This window comes from Alligator sinensis, unplaced genomic scaffold, assembly GCF_000455745.1.
Source record: "Alligator sinensis unplaced genomic scaffold, ASM45574v1 scaffold392_2, whole genome shotgun sequence".
Lineage (NCBI taxonomy): Eukaryota > Metazoa > Chordata > Crocodylia > Alligatoridae > Alligator > Alligator sinensis.
Window position 1 is genome coordinate 1,045,217 of NW_005842145.1, and position 25,072 is coordinate 1,070,288.

Below are 25,072 nucleotides of genomic sequence, written 5' to 3' on the forward strand. Positions count from 1 at the left end.
TCCAGGGGAGGTGCAAAGTGTCCTGGGATTCTGGGGGACTGTGAGTTAACTTGAATCTGGATGGGATCTGGAACAGAATTTCAATAAAATGATTTAACCTAAATCAGCTAAGTCTGATACTACATCCATCCAGGCTTATCTTAAACTAGTTTCAGCCATTTTGAAAGTAGTTTATGCACACTGAACTTCTCTTGTGTTAGTGGTTTCCAATCACTTATAACAGTTTGTGTGATTTCTCTCTCTAGCCAACATAAAAGGAGTGGGGATGTCTTTGTGCAAGGGGATATATTTTGATAACTTTGATAATCAATGTGTGAGATCTGTGTAGATAAGAACAAAACAACCATGTACACAAATGCATAGCTAGTGCAATGTATTTATTTTACAGAAAACTCTAGGTCAAAATTAAGAAACATTCTGAGCCAGGAAATTGTCTTTATGAGCTAGTTAATGGTTTCAATTTGAATGCAACAGTAAAAAGAAAAATGCAGTAAACTGTGAGCCCTTTATTGCAGTTTAAGAAAACATTACAGAGGGGGTTTTTTAAATTAATTCCACAACATTTTAATACTTCCAGAAAATCTGAATGAATCAGAATTATGGTTAGGGGTGTTATATAGCCTTAGAATGCCAAACGCACAGCAAGTACTAAGGTGACTAATTGCAATAAAGGTGTTACATCCTCTTCCACTACCACACTTAATAACTTGGAAACTATGAAGACTTCCATTTGAAAACACCACTATGATCAGTTTGGTCCCTTCAGCTACTCCTTTCAATGGTATTATTTATCTTAAGTCCCCTTTGCATTGAAGATTATATATTTTATATCATTCAAAAGAACGTATTTTTTCTAATTTGTATCTTTTAGAATTTGAGCAGTTTACTAAACTTCAGAAATTTCATTTTCTGAGTTAATATTGAACTATCTAAAAAAGGATTTCCAGTATTTCAGGCTCAGTGACCCAATAGGTTATTTTACTAAAGAGAAGAGAGCAATTTACAGTATCATAGGCCACATACAGGCATTATGTTTCTACTGGGAGAATTGTCACTCTCCAAGTAGAAATTGCCAGTGTACACCTATTCATTCAGTTCCTCCCAGAGGAAATGTGCCCCATCCTGGAGGGAGATCTTCCAGGTATCAAAGGCAAAGGTTTTGCTGGAATGAACACCCACATGCTTGACTTCTGTGATTGGCAAGAGTCGAGCAGCAGCTTCCTGTGCATTCCCCTGATCAGGGGATTCTGGTCTAGGAAAGGTATGGGAACATTTCCCGGCGGCCTGACTTCACCTGATCACTGGGGAGTTAAGCTGCTGCCACCTCTACCCCTGCCCCCCTGAACCTTCCCATGACCAGGGGTCCCTAGTCTGGGGAAGAATAGGCAAGGAGCATTGCCCTGCCGCATCCTCCCCTCCCAAAGCCTGGAGGGGAGGAACAGTGGCTCCTCTGCATACAGGAAGGCTTTCCCCACTGCTCCCCTCCCTCCCAAGACCTTGCACCCCATACCTTCCCCAGGCTGGGATCTTTCCAGACTGGAGAAGGTACAGGGAGCAGAGAAGAGGAGGGTGGCTGTAAGGTGGCATGTCATAGACTTCATCTCCCAGAATTATTTATAGCTGCCGGAAGTTTCCAGCACTTGAGTGAATGCCAGTTCATACTTAAAGTGATCTGAATTTAAGGATTGCTGAATTCTTTACAGGGGAGGGGTGTTATTCTTCTAGTGATAATTTCACCTTGTATCTGTCCAATTAATTATTGGTTTAAGTTTTCTGTTAATTCTCCTACTCTATATATACTTTCATGTGCTAACTTTTAAGTATTTACAAAATCAAGGCTTAAGTAATAAACATAGGACTTCAACAGTTCAAAGAGCCTTCTCTGGAACCTCTGCCATAGGGTTAATTTTATCCTATAGAGTTTAAAGTTACTTGCAGCTATAGGGCTTACATTGCAGGGACTCTGATTAAACCATGATATACAGTTTAATCCATGCCATTTGATTAGAAAACTCTTTCTGTTTTAAAACTTCATCTTGCAATATTTATTAATTTGCCCAAATGTTATTTTTCTCTGTTGTCAGTGGGTTTCATTATTAATTCCACCTAAATGTCCTTACATGATTTTTTTCAAATTCTTGGCCATTCTTTCATACTAAGCATGTAGTACTTATATTTTCCTTTCTTGCATATTTTCCCTCAAAAATATCATATTTACTCTGTTCCTTGTCAGGAAATGTTGATATTTCATGATTGTCTATAAATTCTCATGGGCCTATCATAGAATATTTCAAAGTAATAAAATACTATAAAGCAAAATTCAGTTTTAGATTTGTTACTTTTTTGATGTTATGACTTTTTCCCTCCAAAACTTCACTGACTAAGAACAGCCAATAATGTTGCCTTTTTTGCCTTCAAGCACAGTTGAATTTTTGTATGATTATGATTATTTGTGATTGGAGGACCTCAAAAGCCCGGTATATTTGGTTCGCATAAAAGCGTCAGTTAAAATGAAAAATGACCTGTTGTGTAAAGTTTCCTGAGAAGTTTAAGCAAAGGTTTTGGTTGGCTCTTTGTCCCAAACAAGGCACCCTTTCCCCTCTTTTTATGCTATAGCATTTTAAAATTCTGTTAATTGTCTCATATCCTAAATTTGCCTGGATAGCATGCAATTATTTTTCTTCCTCTGCTATGGAAGAAAAAAGTGTGAAAGCAAATACTCAAAATGTTATTTTTTTTCAAAACTATGCCTTACTTTTCTTCATCCTTTTCCTATACTTTTTTTAATCTGTTAATTTATAGGAATTTCTTTATTCATTATTTCAAATGCTTAAAAAATTAAAATGTGAGTAGTTGTCCTTCCCCTTCTCCTCCTCCTCCTCCTCTTCCTCCTTCCCCTTTCAGCTCTAATGCATTACAAGCCAATGCAAATTTTGATCACAGTCTGTCTTATCTACATCTATTTTTGCAACATCATTGTACAATAAATAAAACAAATGTCATTACGTTACTTCAGTTTCTTGTAAGGTAGGTGAAATAAATGAGTATTAGAAGCTGTGGAAATGACTCATATTATATCTGCAGCATTAGCAATGTGACATTTATGCCAATGCATGTTTTCTCTTGAAACATGAACAACAAGCTAACATATAGTTCACCAGGTGGCCTCTGATACTGTGCAATGCAATGAACAGTAGCTAAAATGAATGGGATTAATTGGTCTTGACTGATGGAATTGTAAAAGCCTACGTTTATAATTGTCTACGATCATAGCCTATGTCTACGATCATGAAAGAGTGGAGTCTATGAAATTGAAATCAAATGTACATCAAAATGCTGATGTCACACAGTCCTTTAGTTTCCCTAACATTAGAGGGAAACATGGAAACCTGATCATGAAAGAACTGGTGTTAGTCTAATGGACATGCACGTAGGTTTCTCAATATATGTAGTAGCTTATTGGGGAAAGGAATAATGTTGCACTTGATTATTGGTTACCCATATGGATTAAGACCTGTGATGATCGTTTCTAATGATGAACCAGTTAATCTTAGTACCTTATATAAAAACCTATAATAGAAAGGTAATGTAATATTTCAAAGGTCATTTTAATATAACTTAGTTTCAAGGATCTCTGATCAAGCAAATATTTGCAAGATGTTTTTCAACTCAGTTTCTGCCCTTTATTAAAAGCATTAGCAGGGGGTACAAAGGAGGGATTTAAACCCTATATGCCATCTCTTAAGAGACTACCCTAACTACCTGGCTTAACCTTTAGGCTCTTTTAGTTGGGGGCATTCTCTATCCCGCCTGCTGAAGCAGTGTGACTGTGGAGAAAGATTTGTTTGGCCAGAATGAAAGAGAGACAGAGAGAACAAGGAGTGTGTCTCTATGGCCTAGAGGTCAGGACATTCATTTGGGGGAAAGAAAAGCTGGGTTCCAGATTCTGTTCTGTTTTACATGGAATATATTTCAGATGAAGTGCATAAGTAAGTGGCTCTTGGTGACTCTCAGGTGAGCATTCCAGCTGCTTGGACAGGGAATCATGCACATTCTTCCATATTCACTGACACGTTTGCTCCCTCGCTCTCACTCTCCTAGAGGAGGAACAACCATCACTGCCTCTTCTATCACTCCTTCCAGACTGCATTTCTTAGCTGCTGCTGTTTTGCACAGACTCTGAAATTGTAGGTGAGCTGTAGTTGTGCTCTGAGTGGACCTACCAAACTGGGATGCTCTAGGGATATAGGTGAAGGAATGCCCAGTCTGAGGATTGTCATTATACTTAAATGTTCATACTAGGTTGCTCATCCCTGACAAATTTAAGGCAGCTTTAGGCATCTGTGAATCATTACTGGTGAAAACTTTTGGTGCCAGCAGAGCACTGGTTCTCAGAATGGCACCCATTAACTTAGGCTTCTAAATTATATATAAATCCTTTTGTGAATCTGGCCCTTGGCCTCCTTAGGCCTCAATTCCCAATCTGTAAAATGGGAATAATGTTTGTTTCCTAATTCACTGGGGTTTTGTAAGGATACATACATTAAAAACTTGTAAATTGCTCAGATGCTACAGAAAAGGGGTCATACAAGTAACTAGGAGTGTATCTACTCTGCAGACTGCAATATACCATAGAGGTCCTTGAGCTTTAAGCAAAGTAGCTCAGGTAGTAACTGTAGCAGCACAAAGCCCTCTGTGGACTAGTTAAGCTTGATTTGGGGTTGTTGGGTTTTTTTGTAAATCACTTCTTTCTTTCTTATAGTTTGAGGGCTGCAAGAAGGCCTTTTCCAGATTAGAAAATCTCAAGATTCACTTAAGGAGCCACACTGGAGAGAAACCCTACCTTTGCCAGCATCCTGGCTGTCAGAAAGCATTCAGTAACTCCAGCGATCGAGCAAAGCATCAGAGAACACACTTGGACACTGTAAGTCCTATTTTTCTTTTTTTTTCTCACCATGTTGCTGCAGATATCACTGGGTGATAGGACGATAAAACAAAATGATTGCTAACATAATCTGAGCAGTGGTAGTTATGGCATAATCAAGTCTCTTGCAAGAGTATTACTGAAGTCTTATTCAGATTTCTCTGTTTCCTCTGTGTATACTAAGATTGGAGTTGACAGAAGGTAAGCCTTCTGGTAAGCTGACAGATGGTAAGCCTACCTGTCTGTTCTGAGGTGGCTTTCATAGTTTCATAGTTTCATAGTTTTAGGGTCGGAAGGGACCTAATAGATCTTCTAGCCCGACCCCCCGCCAGGGCGGGAGAACAACAAAAAACCCTAAAAACAAAAACGGGACTCAAATGAGTCCAGCCAGGTAGGCATCCAGCCTCTTCTTAAAGACCCCCAGGGTAGGGGCCAGCACCACCTCCCTTGGAAGTTGGTTCCAGCTCCTAGCCGCCCTAACTGTGAAGTAGTTTTTTCGGATGTCCAATCTGTACCTCCTCTCCATCAACTTGTGCCCATTACTCCTTGTTATGCCAGCGGGGGCTAGGGGAAACAGCGTCTCCCCCAAACCCTTCTGGTTCCCCCTAGTGAGTTTATAGACGGTCACCAGGTCCCCCCTCAGCCTTCTCTTGTGGAGGCTGAATAGGTTCAGGTCCCGCAGTCTCTCACTGTAGGCTTTGGTTACCTACTGAGGTATGTAAAGTAAGCATGTAAGATGGGCCTTAATTATTAATCTCAAAATCACGTGAGCAATGACTATGAGCATACTGACCGTTGCCTGCAAAGATACAGAACAAGAAAGTCCTTTCAGACAGGAGAAACATGCTGAAAAATCAAGATGTTATAGAAATAAATCCCAAAACACAAAATACTCTGAGGGCAAAATCCTATCCATCTTAGTCATATAGCATGATTTCACTGAACTTCTCCCTTGAGTTGATTTGACCTTAACATTCATTACTGCAGATTAGTGATTGATGCAATTACTGTGCTCCTTTAAAAAAAGGCATATTAAAATCAATTCATTTGGACTTGATCCAAAGTTCCAGTAAAGTCAATGGGAGTCTTTCCATTGATTCCGCTGTTTTCTTAATCTATCCCTTGATGTTTCATCAGAACTAGACTGGTCTGTGAAATGTTGCTTCAATTTAAAGTGTATATATGTTCATTATATGGTGCTGCAGATTCTGGCGTTTAGAAGAGATTGTTTTATGATACAGTGTATAATGAACAAGTAATGAAGGTCTACTGAGAACATCAGGGAACAAAACTTTTAAAGTGGATTACATTTTACTTGACTGTCAATTATGCTTGTGTCAATGACTGTTTTAGACTTGTTTGCATCATATAGTAAGTTGTGGTAATATAACTATTTGGGGAGATCTGTTTTACCGAAACATCCATTCTCAACTGTCCTACGTGGGAAGGAAACCTCTTCAGGGCAGGAACAGAATTTTTCTGCCACAGAGTCTTTCAGTTCTAAAGATGAATTGAAATGCTTGGGAAAAAACAGAAATGTTTGGAAAAATGCTATCAAAGATTGCAAACAGACTGATACATTGACAAAACTAGTTTATTAGGAAAGGGGAAGCTGAAGACATATGGCCTACCTGTGGGTTGAAGGTGTAATCTTTTTCCTAGTTATAAGATTTTCAGGGCTCCACAAATGACTGCTTGGAGACAAGCAAAACATGTAGAATGATCAAACATACAGATATCCCTAGAGACAGTTTTTGTTCAAGTTGCATTGAGAAAATATAACAGTAAGTTTCTGTAAATTGTGGGGGTGAGAAAGGATACCCTATTGTGCATAACAGTAAATTATGGTTGGTAAGCAGGGGGGGAGTGGGAATAACCTATTGTAAAAATTAAAGACTTCAGTACAAGCAAATTTTTGTTTTTGAATATTGGGCTCCCAGACAGGATCTACTACGTAAACAAAATTTATCACAAAACTTAATAACATTAGCTTTAGGCAGAATCAGAGTTTACAAAAGGAAATAGAATAGAAATAATATATAACTTGTCACAAACCTTTTAAATGCTAATTTTCAATTAGTGAATAGCCAACACAATGGTCGTTTCAAACAGGTCACAATTTCATGTATTTTCATATATGTAATACTCCATATTGTGGCATAAATGCTCTGTGAATATTCCAAGATGTTCCAGAGAGATTACAGTAAGTACACGTGACTCTTAGTGGATGCGTCTATACGAGATGTTAAATGCACAGTCGGCAACAGCTGTGCTAATGCTCTAATGTGCAGTAGAATTAATCTGCTGAGCATTAGCATCACTTAAAGACCATGCACCGGTGCTACTGAGCAGTAGTGCCAATTATTGTACATTTAGTGCCTGTTATTACAGGTACTAAACTTAATGCACAGTAACAATGGCACATCAGTGCATATGTAGATGTGCCCACTGAATTTTAAAAAAACTTGCCCTACTTGGACACTGGGACTGACTATCTTGGTCACGTTGTATATTTTGAAAGTATGAACCCAAAAACACGACTTCTACTTCACATAAAAATATATATTCTTTGTGTATTCATCTTTGCAACTTTCTACCTTTCTGGTACTTGAATATCTAAAACTTGCTTTCTATTTGCTGCTTCTGTCATATTGTAGATTAACCTTTTCTCGTATTCTCCCTCTTTCTGTAGCGCATTTCTTCTATAACTCTCAAGCAGTCTATCTGGGCCTATACTGCAGTTTCTTAACCTGATTCACTAAAGAATATCATTTCTGACTAACCCTGAGGGTGAAAAGGGGTGCTCCAAGGGTGGAAGAATTCTAAGTACAACTGGACATATGCATTTACAATGACAAAGACAATCATAAGGTACATTAAGAAATGGCTCAATTGAATTAAAAATGGGCTGTTAAAAGTCAGAAAAAAATAATATGCTTTTTTTCCCTGACAAGCCTCACTTTCTTCTTTACTGTGCTATTAAGCTACTGGGCATTCTGCTTTGTACTATTGTACACCACAGCCCTTGGGAGCAATGTCAAAGAACTCCCAAAGTTCAAAATTGATTTTTCCTTGTTACAAAAATCTGTGGTTTAACAGGTGCGGCTTTGTCCTGTTTTGGGTTTTGTTTTAGAAACCGTATGCGTGTCAGATTCCAGGATGTACCAAGCGATACACAGATCCAAGTTCCCTGAGAAAGCATGTAAAGGCACATTCTTCCAAAGACCAACAGGCCAGGAAAAAGGTAACTTTTCCTAAGGATTGATATACATAGGAATTTTCTAGTGAAGTTAATGTTATAAAACTAAAACTATCAAGTCTGGGCACTCAGCAGTGTAGTAACATGGCTGGGTGCCCAGGGCAAAAGGGCAACAGCAACTTCTGGGTGCTGCCAGCATGCCATCATAATTACGTGGTTGTCAGCAGCAGCAGGTTTTGTTTGTTTGTTTGTTTCTCTTCTCCATCCCGTATCCCCCTCCAAGTCAGTGCCTGGGGTGGTTGCCCCCATGGTCCTGCCCTAGTTATGCCACTGTGTGCACGGCTGAAAGTTTAAACTCCAAGTCTGGTACTCCTTCATTAAGAAAAACACAGTCCAAGAATCTAGTGGTGCCCAGGTGATAATTTACCTTTGATTCCTTAAGACTGTTTTACTGTGTCTCAAACTATAAGAGCTACTCCTTATGGATATATGCAAGCATTTGACACAAAAACATTAAGAAAAGAGATTGTATTTATAAAATTAATTTAACAGGTGAATATGTTATAATGTAACATCCAGTTTATACTGCTAACCCATCATAGATTGATAGATGGCTCATGGGTCAAATGAACTCTGGAGAAGTATTAATCATATTTGCAAACACCAGCCATTTGAAAATATTGAGCTATCTCACAATGTTGGGTTTCAATGGATGCGAGTCCCGTGACACTTGCATAAACTAAATGTTGAAAAATGAATTTGTTATCTGGGGACATGATCTGATTCCCTGTACTATTGTACACCACAGCCTTTGGGAGCAATGTCAAAGAACTCCCAAAGTTCAAAATTGATTTTTCCTTGTTACAAAAATCAATTGCCATTAAGAATAAATCCCAAATTTTCACTTAAAAAGTGATGAGGAATATGTAAATAGTTTAAAGAGAAGTAGAGTCCTAATGTCATAGCACACACAAAAAGGACTATATTTAGCTGTAATGGACTGTTTTGCTATTGATGATGATGGTGATAGTTTTGTTTAGACAGTGTCTGAAACCCTGGAGTATAGTTTTGTGGGCTGCGATATGTAGGGTTGGATCAGAGGCACAGGGTAGAAAAAATGTATCCGGGGCAGTCCTGCCTAAATCTATTCTCCTCCTACCTTCTGATTTGCAGGTCACAGGGACAGCACTAAGCAGCAGCTGGGCAGTGATAGAAGCTAGGGACAGACATTACACATAAATTGGTTTAAGTGGTCAGAAACTGGTTTAAACCTGTAACAGAACAGACATTCAGTGCACATAAACCAGTTTCAAAATGACTGAAACTGGCTTGAAATAAATCTGGTTGAATGTAGTATCAGACTTAATTGATTTGGCTCAAACCAATTTATGCAAAATCTTTCCCAGACCCCTTCCTTGTTTAAGTTAAACCAGACTCCCCCAGCATCTTGGCATGCTCTCTGGGCTGTGCTCTCTGCTCCAGCCCAGCCAGGCTGGCCTCACCCCCTGCTCCCCAGCTAGAGCAGGGACAGGCAGGGGCAGGGGTCTGACCAAAGAGAGGTTTAATTCCCCCCCTCTCTATCCCACCGGTAGGGACCCAAGCCGGGTCTGCTGGGCATTCCCCACTCACTGCTGCAGCCCCAGCAGTGGGGCACCATGGCCGCTGAGGCAGAGGAGGGCAGGGAGGAGAATTAGTTTTCCCTCTACCCCCACTGGCAGCTGGGTCTGCCTGCCATCGCTGCCACACTGGCTCCCTGTGGGGGAATAGGCCCCCTGCTGTCCCCTCCACTGGATGCCAGAGGGAGGAGGAATAAACCCTGTCCCTGCCCCCTCCCCGCAAGGGGCCCTGTCTGGCTATGCCCCCGCCCTGTCACTGCAGCAGGAGGGGGCAGGGTCCTTGTTGGCGGGCAGCAGCCCCTGTCATAATGTCAGGGAATGCGAGCCCCTTCCCAAAAGGGGCGCTGCACTGCGGGGCTGGCAGAGCTGTGGCAGGCTGTGTGCAGCAGCACCTTTGCAGCACTGTCGCACTCTGCAGTAGCTCTGCCTGCCAGGAAGAAGCTCATATTTGGGGTAATGGGGACAGGGGCTGTTGCCCCCATCACAATAGCTCCCCCCTTGCAGGTCCAGCAGCTGGGCAGGGGTGGGAGAGAGCCAGACGCTGCCTGCAGGGCCTCTAGGAGGAGGGGAGCAGGGAGTGGGGTTATTAGTCGCTCTGCCCCTGGGGCATGGTAGCTGGGTCTGCCCAGCCCAGCCGCAGCTGCTGCTCAGTCTGCGTTTGGGGCAGCATCCGGCAGAATAAGCTCCCTCCTGTCAGGAGGGGCTGGCCCTGAGCACAGACCGAGTCTGCTGGCCACTCGGTCTATAGCCACTGATCAGCCTGTGCTCAGGCTAAGCTCCCTCCCCATGCCTGGCAGGAGGGTGCTTATTCTGTTGGACACTGCCCTGAGCACAGACCGAGGCAAAGTAATCTATCATTAGTCTTTCCTGTGTTAACTGATGCTGTGACTCTACCCACTATTTTTTCCTACTCGTCTTCTTTTGGACTGTCTATGCAAAAGATTGCTCTTCACAGGATACACATATGGCAGAAAGGAGGAAAGAGGTATTATGTCCCATTTCCTTCTAGGTGCAAGTATGGAAGGCAGGTGGTGATCATGCCATAATATTCTGTCAAATTTACATGTGACACATTAAATAAAACTTGGATAATACATCTAAAATAGACCAACAAACTCTAAAGTAATATTACCATAATTGAAACTAAAATAATATGGTATGCACTCTGCATAAATGTGTCAAACTGCAGTAGTATCTGGGGATCCCACTTAGGGTTATATTCCCCATATGGTTTTCTTCATTTCCATTCTTCCTTTATACCACACAGTTTAGAGCTGGCCCTCCATACTCCTCACTTGACTATTTTTTTAGGCTTAAACTTAAAAGTTGTTTAGTTTTGCAGCCAGTCCACTTGATAAGGATTTATGTATACTCCTGGGTCATTTGAGATGCATTAATATGTGGACATAGAAATAAGTCAAACCCGAGAAAAAAGAAAGAAAAAGAAAAAATGTGGTATCAATCAAGGCAAATTTTTAAATGCATACACTCACTTTGCAGTGTATAATGTTTACAAGGTACAGCGTAGTTACTGGACCTTTGAGAACTTATTGCTAACTCACATCATGCTTTGGTATTTGAAATATTTCCTGGCAGTAACAATAATAAAAAGTAAGAAACAATAAACCTTTTAAAAGCAGAATTATTATTTACGACCTTTAATTAAAAATGAAAATTGGCTTAATGTCAAAAAGCCTTTACAAATATGTGAATTCATCAAAAATAACCATAAAAATTCCAAGGTGATAAAGGCACAGTGGAGCAATAGTACCAGCCCTAGGGAACTGTTCTGTTGAAAAGAATGAAACCCTTTGCTGTCACACCCTGTTAGTCATGGATTCGTTTAATATATCCTGCCCGACTGCCTCTAATCCTCTTTCTACATTCCCCCTACACACTAAATGACATCATTTTGGTGTCTGAGAAGTTATACGGTCTCCAAGACTGTATACTAAAATATGTTCTTGATGCTGCACAGATTTTAACTAACTAAGGAAATATATTCATAGCAGTGGAGATGCCATGGAGCCATCTAGTCACCATGTCAGTCTGTGGTTACATCGACTCTTCCGCACAGTTTTTCATGATTCATCTGCAAAGCTTCTGGCCCCTCTTTCGGGCTGTCTGACTGGCCAGAGAAATTATAAATTAAAATAGAAAACCTATATAGGTACATTCCTTTAATTGCTTTTTGCTGACGTACTTTCATGATCTATTATGGAAGGCCAAATGCCTGATTCAGTGATTCTTTTGAAGGCAAACCTGTATAGACCAACTGAAAGTTTTTCTTTGTAAAGGGATAAATTCTAGCCTTGTTGAAGTCAACAGCAAGATTATATTTAATATATGCACTCCAGCAATTTTGAGCAAGAGATTGAAATTTAATTTTTGATTGTATGTTCAAAATAAAATTTAAAAGTGTGGGTATAACTAGTTTATAACTGTGAAATTTCTGTCATTGATAGAAATAAACAATCTTTAAAGCAGAAGCTCTATTAGGCTAAATACAGTTATGCTACATGCCCTTGGACCATAATTAACCTGAAGGACATACATTCTTTTAACTTCTCCCTCTTCTGCCATGAAAATGCAATGAATTAATAAAATAAATACAGGAGACAGAAAACTTAAAATACTATTTTCCAGCCGTGTTAATGCAAGATATCATGGAGGCTAAGAATTAGCAGGTTTCAAACAAAGACTGAATATTTATAGGGATAAATAGAACATCCATGGTTATATTAGTTAGGATTAAATATAATGCTCAGATTTGTAATGGATATTCTTCATGCTTCGGGACAGAAGTCAACGTCATAGTAATGAGATTAGGAAGAAATGTATTTGCTCCATAACTGTTTATTTAGGGTTCTTCTGAAGCATTTGCCACTAGTCATTACTGGAGGGAGCCTATGGGACCAGAAGCAGGCCAGATGGCTCTCAAGCATGAAGTAATATAGAAATATATCTAAATGAGTCTACAAAAATTCATCTTAAAGCCTATATAGACTTGACTTGTGTTTCTTTTTCTCATTCTTTTCCTCCTTCCATTTATTCTTTTTCACCTGTTCTCTCATTTCTTTTTCCTTTTCATTCCATCTCTCACTTCTGTGTCTTTATTTGTTGAAGATATACAACCCAAACTCATGTGAGCTTTGGTGGGAGGCTGATGTTGTTACTTTCTGGTAGTATTGATCCCAGTACCATTTTTTCTCTCCTTTTCCTTTCTGTCTCTTATCAACTGCTATTTTACCTGTTTTCCTTTTCCCACTTTACTTAACTTTCTCCTTCCATATACTCATTATTTAGAAAAGTATATTAGCACTTATTACTAAAGCACCTGAAAATTTGCCTATCTAAACATGTTATAATACAAGCCATATACAGTCAGTCACAGTTTCATGGACCATTTCTTCTCCTATTCACTTTCAAAGTCATGACTCTGTAACAAGCCTTTGTCATCCATTTGCTTTCAATGAAACTAAACATTTCATGGCACACCATTTTGCACCATTTTTCATGGCGCACACAAACATTTTGGCACACCAAATGGAAAAGATCTCCAAATGGCTTAAAATGTTGTCCCTATACACAAAATGTTACAGTTTTAAAGTCCAGTCCCAGAAGTGAGTGCTGTGGGATCTGCTGAGAAGCTCTTCTTTCCTTCCTGATAAGAGAAATCTCCAATTTATGGCCCTGTGGCATGATGAGAGAGATTCTTATGTAAGAAATGGCTGTGACTGAAGGCCAATGTGATTTTTGAAGAGGAGATTTGAAATTTGGGAGTGGAAGGAAAATATTAATTGTAATTATTATTTAATTTCTGTTTCCAAATAAATTGTTTGTGTTAATAAAGGAGATTCATACAGATATAGACATAAAGAGGAAATTGGGCATATGAATACAGGAGGGTGGTAGGAGAAGGATATTTGCCCTGGCTAATCCTCAGAGGATTTATTTTTATTAACTTACACTATTTGTTATCTTTACAAAATCTGGGAACTATTGCTAGATTGGCATTTTTCTGTTGCCTTGCAGTCAGAAAAGTAGCCTGCTGTAAACAGCTGCACTGATAATATTGATATTCATTCTTGGTGGAGATAAATCCCCATGATAGCTAATAGACAAATCCTGATGGGAAAATCCTCACTAAATGAAGGCTATGATTAAGGCCAAGTTTTGATAGCCTTGTTTGTGTTTAGAAGTTTTTATTCTTTAAGCACTTCTACTGAAGTGAGAGAAGCTATTACAGTCAGCCAGTAGGCTTAAGATTTTCAAAAGAAAGGTGCTGCATACAAATATTTTGGATCTGCTGAACTGATGGTATTTGCTTGAGCATGATTAATTTATAGTCCCTTTCTTTATTGGTCCCCTTTATTGGGATTACTGAAGATTAAATGATAAAACTAAATCATTTCAATTCCAGCCTATACTCTTGAGTGGAAATTGCCTCAAAACCAAGTTGGGAAATGAATATTATCATTCTGCTATGCATAAGACAAATCTTTATCCTTTTTCATAGAAACACATATTTATATATAGTACACAGCTTCTCTAGGAACCCTGGTGGAGAAAATATGTATCTAAAATGTCTGAAAATTCTTACTTCTGTTTTTCCAACTCTTTGGTTAAAGAAGAAACCATGCAGTAAATTATGTCTGATCTCCAGTACTTATTTGTGTATATCACAGTACAGACGAGAAGATCCAACTTCAATTTCAACTTCAAAATTTTTGAGTCAGGTTCTGTTAGGTACGGAAGCGTGATCCTATGTTACCTTGTTTAAGTCCCTGGAAAACTGCTAATGTTGTTTAATGTTGCCATCTTAGCCTTAAAGCTAAGGGCCCCTTTGAACATGCAGGTAAAGGTATGGTAGGATCTGATACGTGATCCACACAATTGCACTTCCTGCCATGCCATACATACATGGCAGGAAGCATGATTGTGGGATTATGAATTAGATCCCATCATGCCTTAGGGCTGGTGTAGGGGAACCCAGGATTATGATCCTGGACTCCCACTGCAGTGGCAAGTAGAAATTCCTGTGGCTGGTCACCCCTTCAGCTGATGGGGTTCCCAGCTGCGGAGGTGCTCCACGCACCCCTGCAGCTGGGAGATTGCAACAACTGCAGTCTCCCATTCACGGGCGTTCATGGAGTGCCTCCACAGCTGGAAACCCTGTCAACTGTTGGGGCTTCCATCCTCAGGGGCTGGGAGCCAGCATCAGCTAGGAGCTGCTAGGCTTGCGGGTGCTCCCAGCTGGGAGCTCTGATCAGCTGACAGGGCTCCCAGCCCCAGGGATCCCTGGCCACACATACAATTAATGGCATGATATGAAGCAGCTACAAAATTATTATATTCATTTTGTGGAATAACTTTGTAGTTTATTCCTGTTTTTATCATGCCATTAATTGAGTAAACATGTGGCCATGTGCCCACTTAAGATGTGATTAACTGGTTAATCACATCTTAAGTGAAATGTGTAGATGGGGCCTAAGTCACAAAAAGCAAGTGAGGAGAAGACGAATGCACCCACCTTTAGTATTAATGACCTTTTCAGAGATTCAGGCAGGGTGGAATAGGATCATATGTAGGTGCCTAAGTGGCCTTAGGGATCTGCTAGGTAGAGTAGAATTTGGCTCTTGGTATCAATTTTTACTCTTTTTAAATACATTACTGCTATGATGGAAACCTACAGGAGCCCTCCACTGGTCAAAATAATACCTCTAAATTTTCATATATATTATGAAAGGACAAGCTAAGATAGCCAATGGTGTGTGCCTTATAAACTGAAGGTAACAACCATCAATCCCTGCCCTGCAGTGGCGAAACTTCCTATTACAATTTCTGATTTATTTATAATGACAGCAATGGATAAATCTAAAATATTCTGCACAAAATATTGCAATTACTGTTAAATAAAATAGGTAGGATTTCCTATATTCAGTATTAATAAAATAGCCATGATAGAAGAAGTTCCGCACTATAAGGAGTTAAGTTAATGAAAACCAGTTATTATAAGCAAAAAATCACTTTTTTTGGTTTGTAAATCTACCAGTGGGAGCTCTGAATGGAAGAGAACACTAAGTTAGACCTGTTATCTTACTTAATTTGGTTGAACATGTAGACTTTAGTTGTATTTACAGAGGTAACATCTATTAGCTGATATTTTTAATGTTAGATGTTGTACATCAGATTTTTCCTACACCAGTTTTGGAATATTGGCCATTTCACTGCGCTGACACTAAATAGGATTCTCTCTTCTGGGACCAGGCCTGTATCATTTTAGGTTGTTCAAATTGCTTTTGAAGACACCAAGCCTGGATTCATTGTTCAAGATAACTGACCAGCTCTGCTGGTTTTATAAGATTATTAAATGCAGGTTTGATAGACTGTACCTTTGATCCTGTGGTATTCCACTGCTCAGGGTAATGTTACTGGAGCCTGAATAGTTAATAGTTAGACACAGCAGTGTCACTAGTGTGGATTATCAATTTCAATTAAATTGTGTTACTATCAAGCAAGTATTTATTTATTTTATTTATGCTATGCAACTGTCATAATCTACCACAACAGTCATATTTTGTTGCTCCTATCCCATCTGCCTTCAGTTTGAAGCTTTCTTCTCTACTGCTGCCAGTGCCTGGCTTTTCAAAAGACGATTCAAAGAATATTTTTAGAAACAATTTTGACTTGTTGTCTTTTTTAGGCTTTGTATATTGGTTAGGTGGAGATAACAGAACTGTGTGGGTCATCACCAGTCATGGGTCCCAAATATCAAAATCAAGACCTCACGTGGCTTGCACATGGCCCACATGTACAAATGTTTGCCAAGTTTTCTACAAATGTGGTTCACTTTTGCCTGAAAGTTTTCTCTTTTTGGACACCGAAATAGGCAAAGTGAGAGCTTCGAACTTTGCATGAAAGCTGCTATCAGAGAACTTATAAAACAAACTGCCAAGGTTTCCTTCACTGATTCTCAAGTGCAGTGTCAAGATTTTAGTGATAGTGAGGACTACAGCTATTGACAGTTTTCAGTTGACTTTTTAAAACATAACTCTCTCAAAAATTGAAAATGTTTACACTGAAACTTTAATTTTGAAAGTACCATGTTCATGTTTACCTGAATCCAAGGTGACTCTGAATTTAAGATTACCACCCCCCCCAATAATTACATTGTATACATGGACAGTCTATATATTTGTTATAATTTTCCATGTGGAGAATCAAATTATTGAAGGTCCATTTTAAATTCATGCTCCCCCTGCACTTCAGGTGGTAAGGGTGGCAGTAAAAGAGCAGGCAAAGCAGGGGGCATTGGGGAGACAGGGGGCAGGCAGGGGAGGGGGGCAGGCAGCGGAGGGGGGCAAGCAGCCTGCCCCCCTGCCACATGTCCCCTCCCACTCACCCCCCCGCTGCAGCCCCCCTTCCCTCCTTTTCACCCACTTCCTCCTGCCATCTCCTCCTTCCTGTAGCCTCTGCCCCTGCCTGCACCTCCCCCCTAGTTGCCTTTGCTGTAATGCCAGTAGGCTCCATCCTTGCTTCAGTCTGGGGCACAGAGCACAGCCCCAGCCCAGCCCCATAGCAGCAGCATGGAGCTAGCACTGCTGCTATGAGGTCAAGCCAAGCTAGAGCCATGCTGCATGCTCCAGGCTGTAGTGGGGATGGATTCAGTTGGCGTTGAAGCAAAGGTAAGAGGGTGGGGGCAGGAAAGGCAGAAGCAGCGCAGGGAGAAAATGGTGGGGAAGGGAAGCATTTGCCTGAGGCTGCAAAGTTGAGGTTGGGGCCAGAGCTGAAGCCACAGCTACTGCTTGCCCCCCCCTGCCATTTTGTACTCGATTCCAAGGCAAGGAGTGTTTTACCCCACGTTAAGGGGGGGAGGGGGTTCCTCTTTTTTAAATCAAGTAAGTACAGTATTTCTCTATTGTGACACTGGAAAAGGAAGAATTTAATTGTTTTCTGTTTTTACAATTTTTCTCTTCCTCTTCTTTTTTAGGCACAAATTGTAGTGTAACAGGAGCCACGGGAGCTGTGGCCAGCTAGCACTTCAAAATTATAAAGCGGAAGTGGGAGGTGGTCAGGTGTGCCCTATGAACAGCTGGGAGCAGATATAGTGAGTAAGGCTGAAGGAGGGAGACAGAATCCTGCTGTAGATTTTGAAGTAGTGGGATAGAATGGAAAACTTTAGGAAATATTAGCTGCTTGTGATCAGAAGGACAATTTATCTAAATTTCAGCGAAGAATAAATGTTCTTCCTTAAAAGGTGTGGCAGGGAGGTTTTTTTGGTTAGGGAAGCAAGCCAGCTGCTGTCCCACACAAGGCTGCTCTTCATAATGGGTTGAGGGCGGGGAGGCATTTTTCAATATGACTGGTAATTGTATCACCAGAGAAGCCAGCTTCCCTGAGACCATTTGAAAGCCTAAAGTGACTGGATGAATATGGAAGCTGACAATGAAGAAAAGATGGGAAAAATTATGACTCAGAGAATCAAAAAGGAATATATTGCTGTTAGAGGAATGTGGCCTGATTCCTCTGTCACTTAAATTGGTTTTATACACACATAAGTCCACATGACTTATAGGACAGTAGGATGCAAGTTATAGTAAATAAGGGCACCCCCTTTTCTGTTTACTCTTCCATTCCTTTGTTACATAAACTGTTCCATTTTGCACTCCGTTGTGCCCATATACATCAGGAGAATGAGTGAGTGGAAAGGGGTCTGTAATAGAGCTGACTGAAATGGAGGATATCAAATTATTTTGCTCGTAGAATCATAGAATCTTAGAAATTAGGGTTGGAAAGGACCTCAGGAGGTCAAATAGTCTCTCCCCTGCTCAAAGCAGGACTATCCCCAACTAGATTCCAGCCAGGGTTTTATTGAGCCAGGCCCTAAAAACCTCCAAGATTGGAGATTCCACAACCTTGCTAGGTAACCTGTTCCAGTGCTTCAGCACCCTCCTAGTGAGAGTTTTTCTGAACATCCAACCTAAACTTCCCTTGCTGCAACTTGAGACCATTGCTCCTTATCCTGTCATCTGCCACCACTGAGAACAGTCAAGCTCCATCCTCTTTGTATCCACCCTTCAAATAGTTAAGGGCTGTTATCAAATGCCCCCTCAGTCTTCTCCTCTTCAGAATAAATAAAACCAGTTCCCTCAGCCTCTCCACAGAAGTCATGTGCCCCATCCCCCTAACCATTTTTCATGCCCTATACTGGACTCTCTCCAACTTGTCCGCAAACTTTCTGTGCTGGGGCCCCCAAAACTGGACACAATACTCCAGATATGGCCTCACCAGGGAAGAATAGAAAGGAATAATTACTTCCCTTGATCTGCTGGCAATGCTCCTAAGTAATGCAGCCCAATATGCTGTTAGCTTTGTTGACACATGTTCAGCTTATTGTCCACTGTAACCCCCAGGTCCTTTTCTGCAGAGCTGCTGTTTAGACAGTTGGGCTCAAGCCTGTAACAGTGCATGGGATTCTTCTGTCCTAAGTGCAGGACTTTGCACTTGTTCTTATTGAACCTCATGAGATTTCTTTTGGCTCAATCCTCCTCTGAGTCCTAGCCCTATCCTCCAACACCCCACAACTTGGTGTCATCTGCAAACTTGCTGAGGGTGCACTCCATCCCCATCTTTCATATTGTTAATGAAAATATTGAACAAAACTGGACCCAGGACCAACCCCTGGGGCACTCCACTTGATACCAGCTGCTAACTAGACATTGAGCCATTGATCACTATCTGACAATCCAGACAGCTTTCTATCCACCTGACAGTCCATTCATCCAACCCATATTTCCTTAACTTGCTTGCAAGAATGCTGTGGGAGACCATATCAAAAGCCTTAGTAAAGATATATCCAGTCCACTGCTCTCACTGTATCCACAAAACCAGACATCTCATCATAGAAGGGAACCAGGTTGGTCAGGTATGACTTGCCCTTAGTGAATCCATGCTGACTGTTCTTGATCACTTTCTTCTCCTCCAAGTGCTTGAAATGGATTCCTTAAGGACCTGCTCCATGATTTTTCCAAGGACTAAGGTGAGATTGACTAGCCTGTAGTACCCTGGATCCTTTTTCCCTTTCTTAGAGATGGGCACTATATTTGCCCTTTTCCAGTCATCCTGGACCTCCCCCAATTGCCATGTGTTTTTAAAAATAATGACTGGCAGCTCTGCAATCACATACGCCAACTCCTTCAGCACCGTCAGATGCATTTCATCCAGCCCCATGGACTTGTACACATCCAGCTTTTCTAAATAGTTCTTAACCTGTTCTTTCACCACTGAGGGCTGCTTACTTTCTCCCCAAACTGTGCTGCCTAGTGCAGTAGTCTGGGAGTTGACCTTACCTGTGAAGACTGAGGAAAAAAAGGGAATTGAGTACTTCATCCTTTTCCTCCTCATCTGTCACTAGGCTGCCTCCCCGATTCAGTAAGGGACCCACACTTTCCCTGAGCTTCCTCTTGTTGCTACCATACTTGTAGAAACCTGTCTTGTTACCCTTTGTCCTGTGCTAGCTGCAACTCCAGTTGTGCTTTGGCCTTCCTAATGTCATCCCTGCATGCCCAAGCAATATTCGTATACTCCCTCCCTAGTCTTCTGTTCTAGCTTCCACTTCTTGTCAATTTCCTTTTTTTTTTTATTTAGTTTTAGTTGCACATCAGTTGTAGGTACCTCCTTGACCTCTCAACACCTGGATTGTCCACATACTAACACCTGAAACTAGTTTTAAGCACCCTTTAGGTAGCTTAAAGTTATGCCACTCCAGGGCAGGTTTCCCTCTGATCTGTGTTACCCACTTTGTGTTCCATTAATGTGTGGCCACTCCCACAGATGAGCCACCCAAGTTGCAGTCCTCCAGCATCCCAAGATGCAGAGTCCTCTCCCCCACCCTTCTGTTTTGTGTGGACAAATGTTTTCCACCCCTTGAACTCTATTGCCCAGGGAGTGGCTTGGCAACAAGTCAACTCCACCCTCCCAACCCCAGGGATGAAACCCTGTGCATGCAGTCTGCAGAGCACATGCCAGCTAGCCAAGTCGCAGGGCATGGATGGGTCCAGGTGTGGCATCTAGGGGTGTGGGGGGACCAAGGTAGTGGGCTGGATCAGGTCCCCCTGAGCTGAGGCTTCCTTCCTGGGGCAGGGGCAGTAGCTACCCCAAAAGTGCCTTCTGTCACTGCACCCACCTTCAAGGCACCCCAGGAAGCACAACCAACACCCCTCACACCCCCAATCCCAAATTACTAAAACATGAGACCTTCTTTAATTTACTTTTTCTTGTTTTCATTTAATTTTTTTTACTTTTATTTTCAGTAGCTGACTTACTTCATTTCACTACCCTTTCCCAAATCCCATTTTCTTTCCACCTCCCATTTCATTACCCATCCCCATCCCATTAACTCTCTGCCTTCTAGTTTCATGTTCTCCACCTCCCCCCCCCCCCCCCCCCCCCCGCCCCATCCCCACAGAGCCTGTCCTGGCTCACCAGCCCTGTAGTGGTAACTCACAGCTGTAACTCCTGGTCAGGCCCCTGCTCACCAGCTCTCCAGTGGCATGTCAAAGCTGTGCAGGTGGGGGTCAGTCAGTGTAGGTTTTTAACTTTAAGGTGTGAGTGCTCCAACCTCATGCTAGCACTAACACCCATCAGCATTTGAGCAGCTTAAATTACAATGTCTAACAAGGCCCTCACACCCAGTTCCTTCAAGGCATCTGGCTCTGTAACAAAGAACCTGGACTTCCTGATGTGGTTGTCCACCCCAGAGCCAGGGATCCCATCATCCTGTGGCCCCTGGCCCCAAGCATAATTAACTAGGAATACAGGCAGGCTTCGGGCCTGTATTCAGCAGGGTTTGGTGAACTGAGGGTAGTTTGGATAAACAGTGTCAGACTCATTTTGGTTTTCTCTGATGAAAAGTTGTTTTTAGGATTTTTTCTGCACATCCTTTGTCCATATTTTACATTGCTATATGCATCACTTAGGAATATTGGCTACGATAGAAAGGCAGTCACTTGGACTTTAAGTAGGATTTTAGCCAAAGTAACTAGGTGCCATCCACCATTCTGACCTTAAGGGGAAGACACAGAGACTCCACTGCTACCCACCTGTGTCTACTACACACAGGAGTTGAAAGAGTGGTCACAGCCTTTCCATGCAGGGACTGCACAAACCTCCAACAGCTAGGTTCTGGGGCTGCTCCCCAGCTTCAACCTTTCTCTGCCAGTCTGTGGTGGCACTGAGCAGGCAGTCCTTTTCTGTTTCATGGGTTTTAGAAAGACACCTGTGTATGATTAATCATTATCCCACAGCCAATCCTCCTCACTCACCATGATCTCCTGGTCCTTGTGGTATAGGTGATGTGGACACTTCTTCATGAACATAAGTGAATTTGACCCATAGGAATGGACCTGAATGACTATATTTCTCTTTATCCTGGTCATTGTGATATGATGTACTCATCATATCTCCTCTCTAATAGTTTGTCCCCTTTTCCCTTACAGCTGATTTCCTCAAATACACACACCTACCAGTCTTAAAAGAGAGAAATCAGAACAGGAAGAATTTAAAAAGTGGTGCTAAAAGGTGTGACATGCCTTACTGAATAATCTTTTCTCAGGTTGTAAAATATATTATATTATTAATTACAGGCTAACATAGAATTATCTATAAAGGCTTGGCTGATTAAACACCTTTTGTGCTATGGAACACTTTGACAAATATATCATTCTCCCAGAAAAATAATACAAAGCTCATTTTTATAAATATTGGCAGTATATAATGTTGTTTAATACTTGATTGTTCATTGTTTACACTCTCGTACAGTAGGAACAAATTTTCTGTTTATTGAGTATGTGTTGATTACACCTCAGTCTGGATGAAGTTACCTGTTTTTTTTATATAGACTTGGACTACAATTTTATGCCAGTGGTTAGACTTAATGGAAAGCATGACTAAAACATTGCCTAGAGATTTTCTTCTCCTGAAGTTAATGTCTTATATTTTAAGCTACAGAACTGACTTCAAGTCATTTTTTCATACTCTTAGTTTTTCTCATACCCCCACAATTTCTACGAAACCTCTTTTCCTGTGGAAGCAATAATAGTATGCTTCCGCTGTTTGAGTTATAAATACAGCAAAGAAATCCAATTCTCCTTTCTCTCTCACTCAGAATGTATTGTCAAGAATAAAAGAAGAGAGGAAGGGCTATAACCTTGATGACCAGCTGAAATATATCATCAGAAGACTATGTTAGTTAAGGCAATATTGTAGATTTTTAAACCAAATATATCTGGAGAAACTGCCCTAACTCTCACACCTGCCTTCATGTGAACAAACATTTTTTTGCTCTAGTTCCTACAGTACCAGCCCTGTATATTTTCAAGTCTTTCAGATTTCTGATGCCCTTGTTCAAACTCTTAGTTCAAATTTCACTGCTAAAACTGCAAAAAGGAGAGAATGGAGTAGAGAAAGGCATAATCTATTTTCTTGCTTTGAGAGCAGTTGAACTTAAGGATATTTTGCCCCCAATAGTTTTCTATGGAGTCCATTTAAAATATGCCATTAATGCAAAAAGAAGTGCATTCAGAGGCTAAGGGTCAGTGAGCAGTGCCCATAGCAACTAAGAAACCATTCTGCAGAAAAAATGCAGTAAAGAGTAAGTGTTTTAATCCTCAACTTTAATCCCTTTACTTCCTGTTCTCAAAATGAAATATAAATCAGGCACCGTGGAGCGCAGCAATTTTTCCTGAAAGGGATGTTGGCAAAAAGGGATTAGTAATGGGCAGAAGTGTTTAAGGAATTTAATCACACAATTTGTTGTAAAACTTTTGAGACTACGAGTGACCAGTTCTTTTGAGCATGGTCAATGAAAAACAACAAAACACACTTTGAAAGTGATTAGAGGGCTGGCTCGGGCTGACACCCCCATTTGTTGTTGTTACATCATTGCGAGCAGTTGCTGTGACTTGAGAAACTATGGAATGTACGTGGTGTGGCCAGGGAGTAGGCTCTGTAGTGGGGGTGGTATTTTAATGGTGGTGTGTATAGAACTCCTCTGATCTTTAGGAAGCAGTAACAATAAAACAGCTTGCATTTTTTTACCCTTCTTTTGGGGTCGCAGCATTTGTCCTAATCAGGAGATTGTAAATGCACCGTAACATTAACATTTACAGACAGACCACTTCATGTTCTTCCAGCCATTCTTCCAAGGACTGTTTTGTGTCCTGAGCTTTGCCTTGTACTGCTGCAGGCTGTGGCAGCATGGGGTACGGGGGAATGCTTAAGGAGAAAAAATAACATCATACTTTGAGAAAGAAACAACAGCTAAATTTACAGATGGGCAAAAGAGAAAAATAAAACAAAAGCAATTGTATCAAAACATGACCAAAACATGCATTATTAATAAGTGGATTTCTTGGATTTCTTTTCTGTTATCAAATTTCATATGCCTCTTTAATTATATTACTCACTTCTGCATGGTATACGAGTGAAAATATAGAGCCATGGACTACAGGATGCCTTTAAGTCGGCAGGCCCGGATGAGCTCCATCCGAGGGTGCTGAAGGCACTGGCCGACATCATTGCAGAGCCACTGGCGGGAATATTTGAACGCTTGTGGCGCACGGGCCAAGTCCCGGAGGACTGGAAAAAGGCCAATGTGGTCCCCATTTTCAAGAAGGGGAGGAAGGAGGACCCGGGCAACTATAGGCCAGTCAGTCTCACCTCCATCCTTGGCAAAGTCCTTGAAAAAATTATCAAGGCTCACATTTGCGAGGGCCCGGCAGGACAAATTATGCTGAGGGGAAACCAGCACGGGTTCGTAGCAGGCAGATCGTGCCTGACCAATCTAGTCTCTTTTTATGACCAGGTTACGAAACGCCTGGACACAGGAGGAGGGGTGGATGTCGTATACTTAGACTTCAGGAAGGCCTTCGATACGGGATCCCACCCCATACTGGTGAACAAGTTAAGAGGCTGTGACTTGGATGACTACACAGTCCGGTGGGTGGCGAATTGGCTAGAGGGTCGCACCCAGAGAGTCGTGGTGGATGGGTCAGTTTCGACCTGGAAGGGTGTGGGCAGTGGGGTCCCACAGGGCTCGGTCCTTGGACCGATACTCTTTAATGTCTTCATCAGCGATTTGGACAAGGGAGTGAAATGTACTCTGTCCAAGTTTGCAGATGACACAAAGCTATGGGGAGAAGTGGACACACCGGAGGGCAGGGAACAGCTGCAAGCAGACCTGGACAGGTTGGACAAGTGGGCAGAAAACAACAGAATGCAGTTCAACAAGGAGAAATGCAAAGTGCTGAACCTAGGGAGGAAAAATGTCCA

General features: G+C 41.3%; 1 protein-coding gene across 10 annotated transcripts in view; it reads left to right on the forward strand.

Moving 5' to 3' along the window:
- The window catches only part of GLIS3 (GLIS family zinc finger 3), a 354,919-nt gene that overhangs the window by 232,977 nt on the left and 96,870 nt on the right, over positions 1-25,072 (forward strand). For 9 of the 10 annotated variants that reach the window (XR_003094464.1, XM_025206209.1, XM_025206208.1 and 6 more), the window contains exons 5-6: positions 4,763-4,924; positions 8,058-8,168. Coding sequence is in view for 9 of the 10 variants with exons in the window: in XM_025206209.1 (XP_025061994.1) it covers positions 4,763-4,924; positions 8,058-8,168 (273 nt within the window). In the remaining variant the exon portion in view is untranslated. The remainder of the gene's footprint in view (positions 1-4,762; positions 4,925-8,057; positions 8,169-25,072) is intronic. The other variant, XM_025206216.1, reaches the window with a different exon arrangement.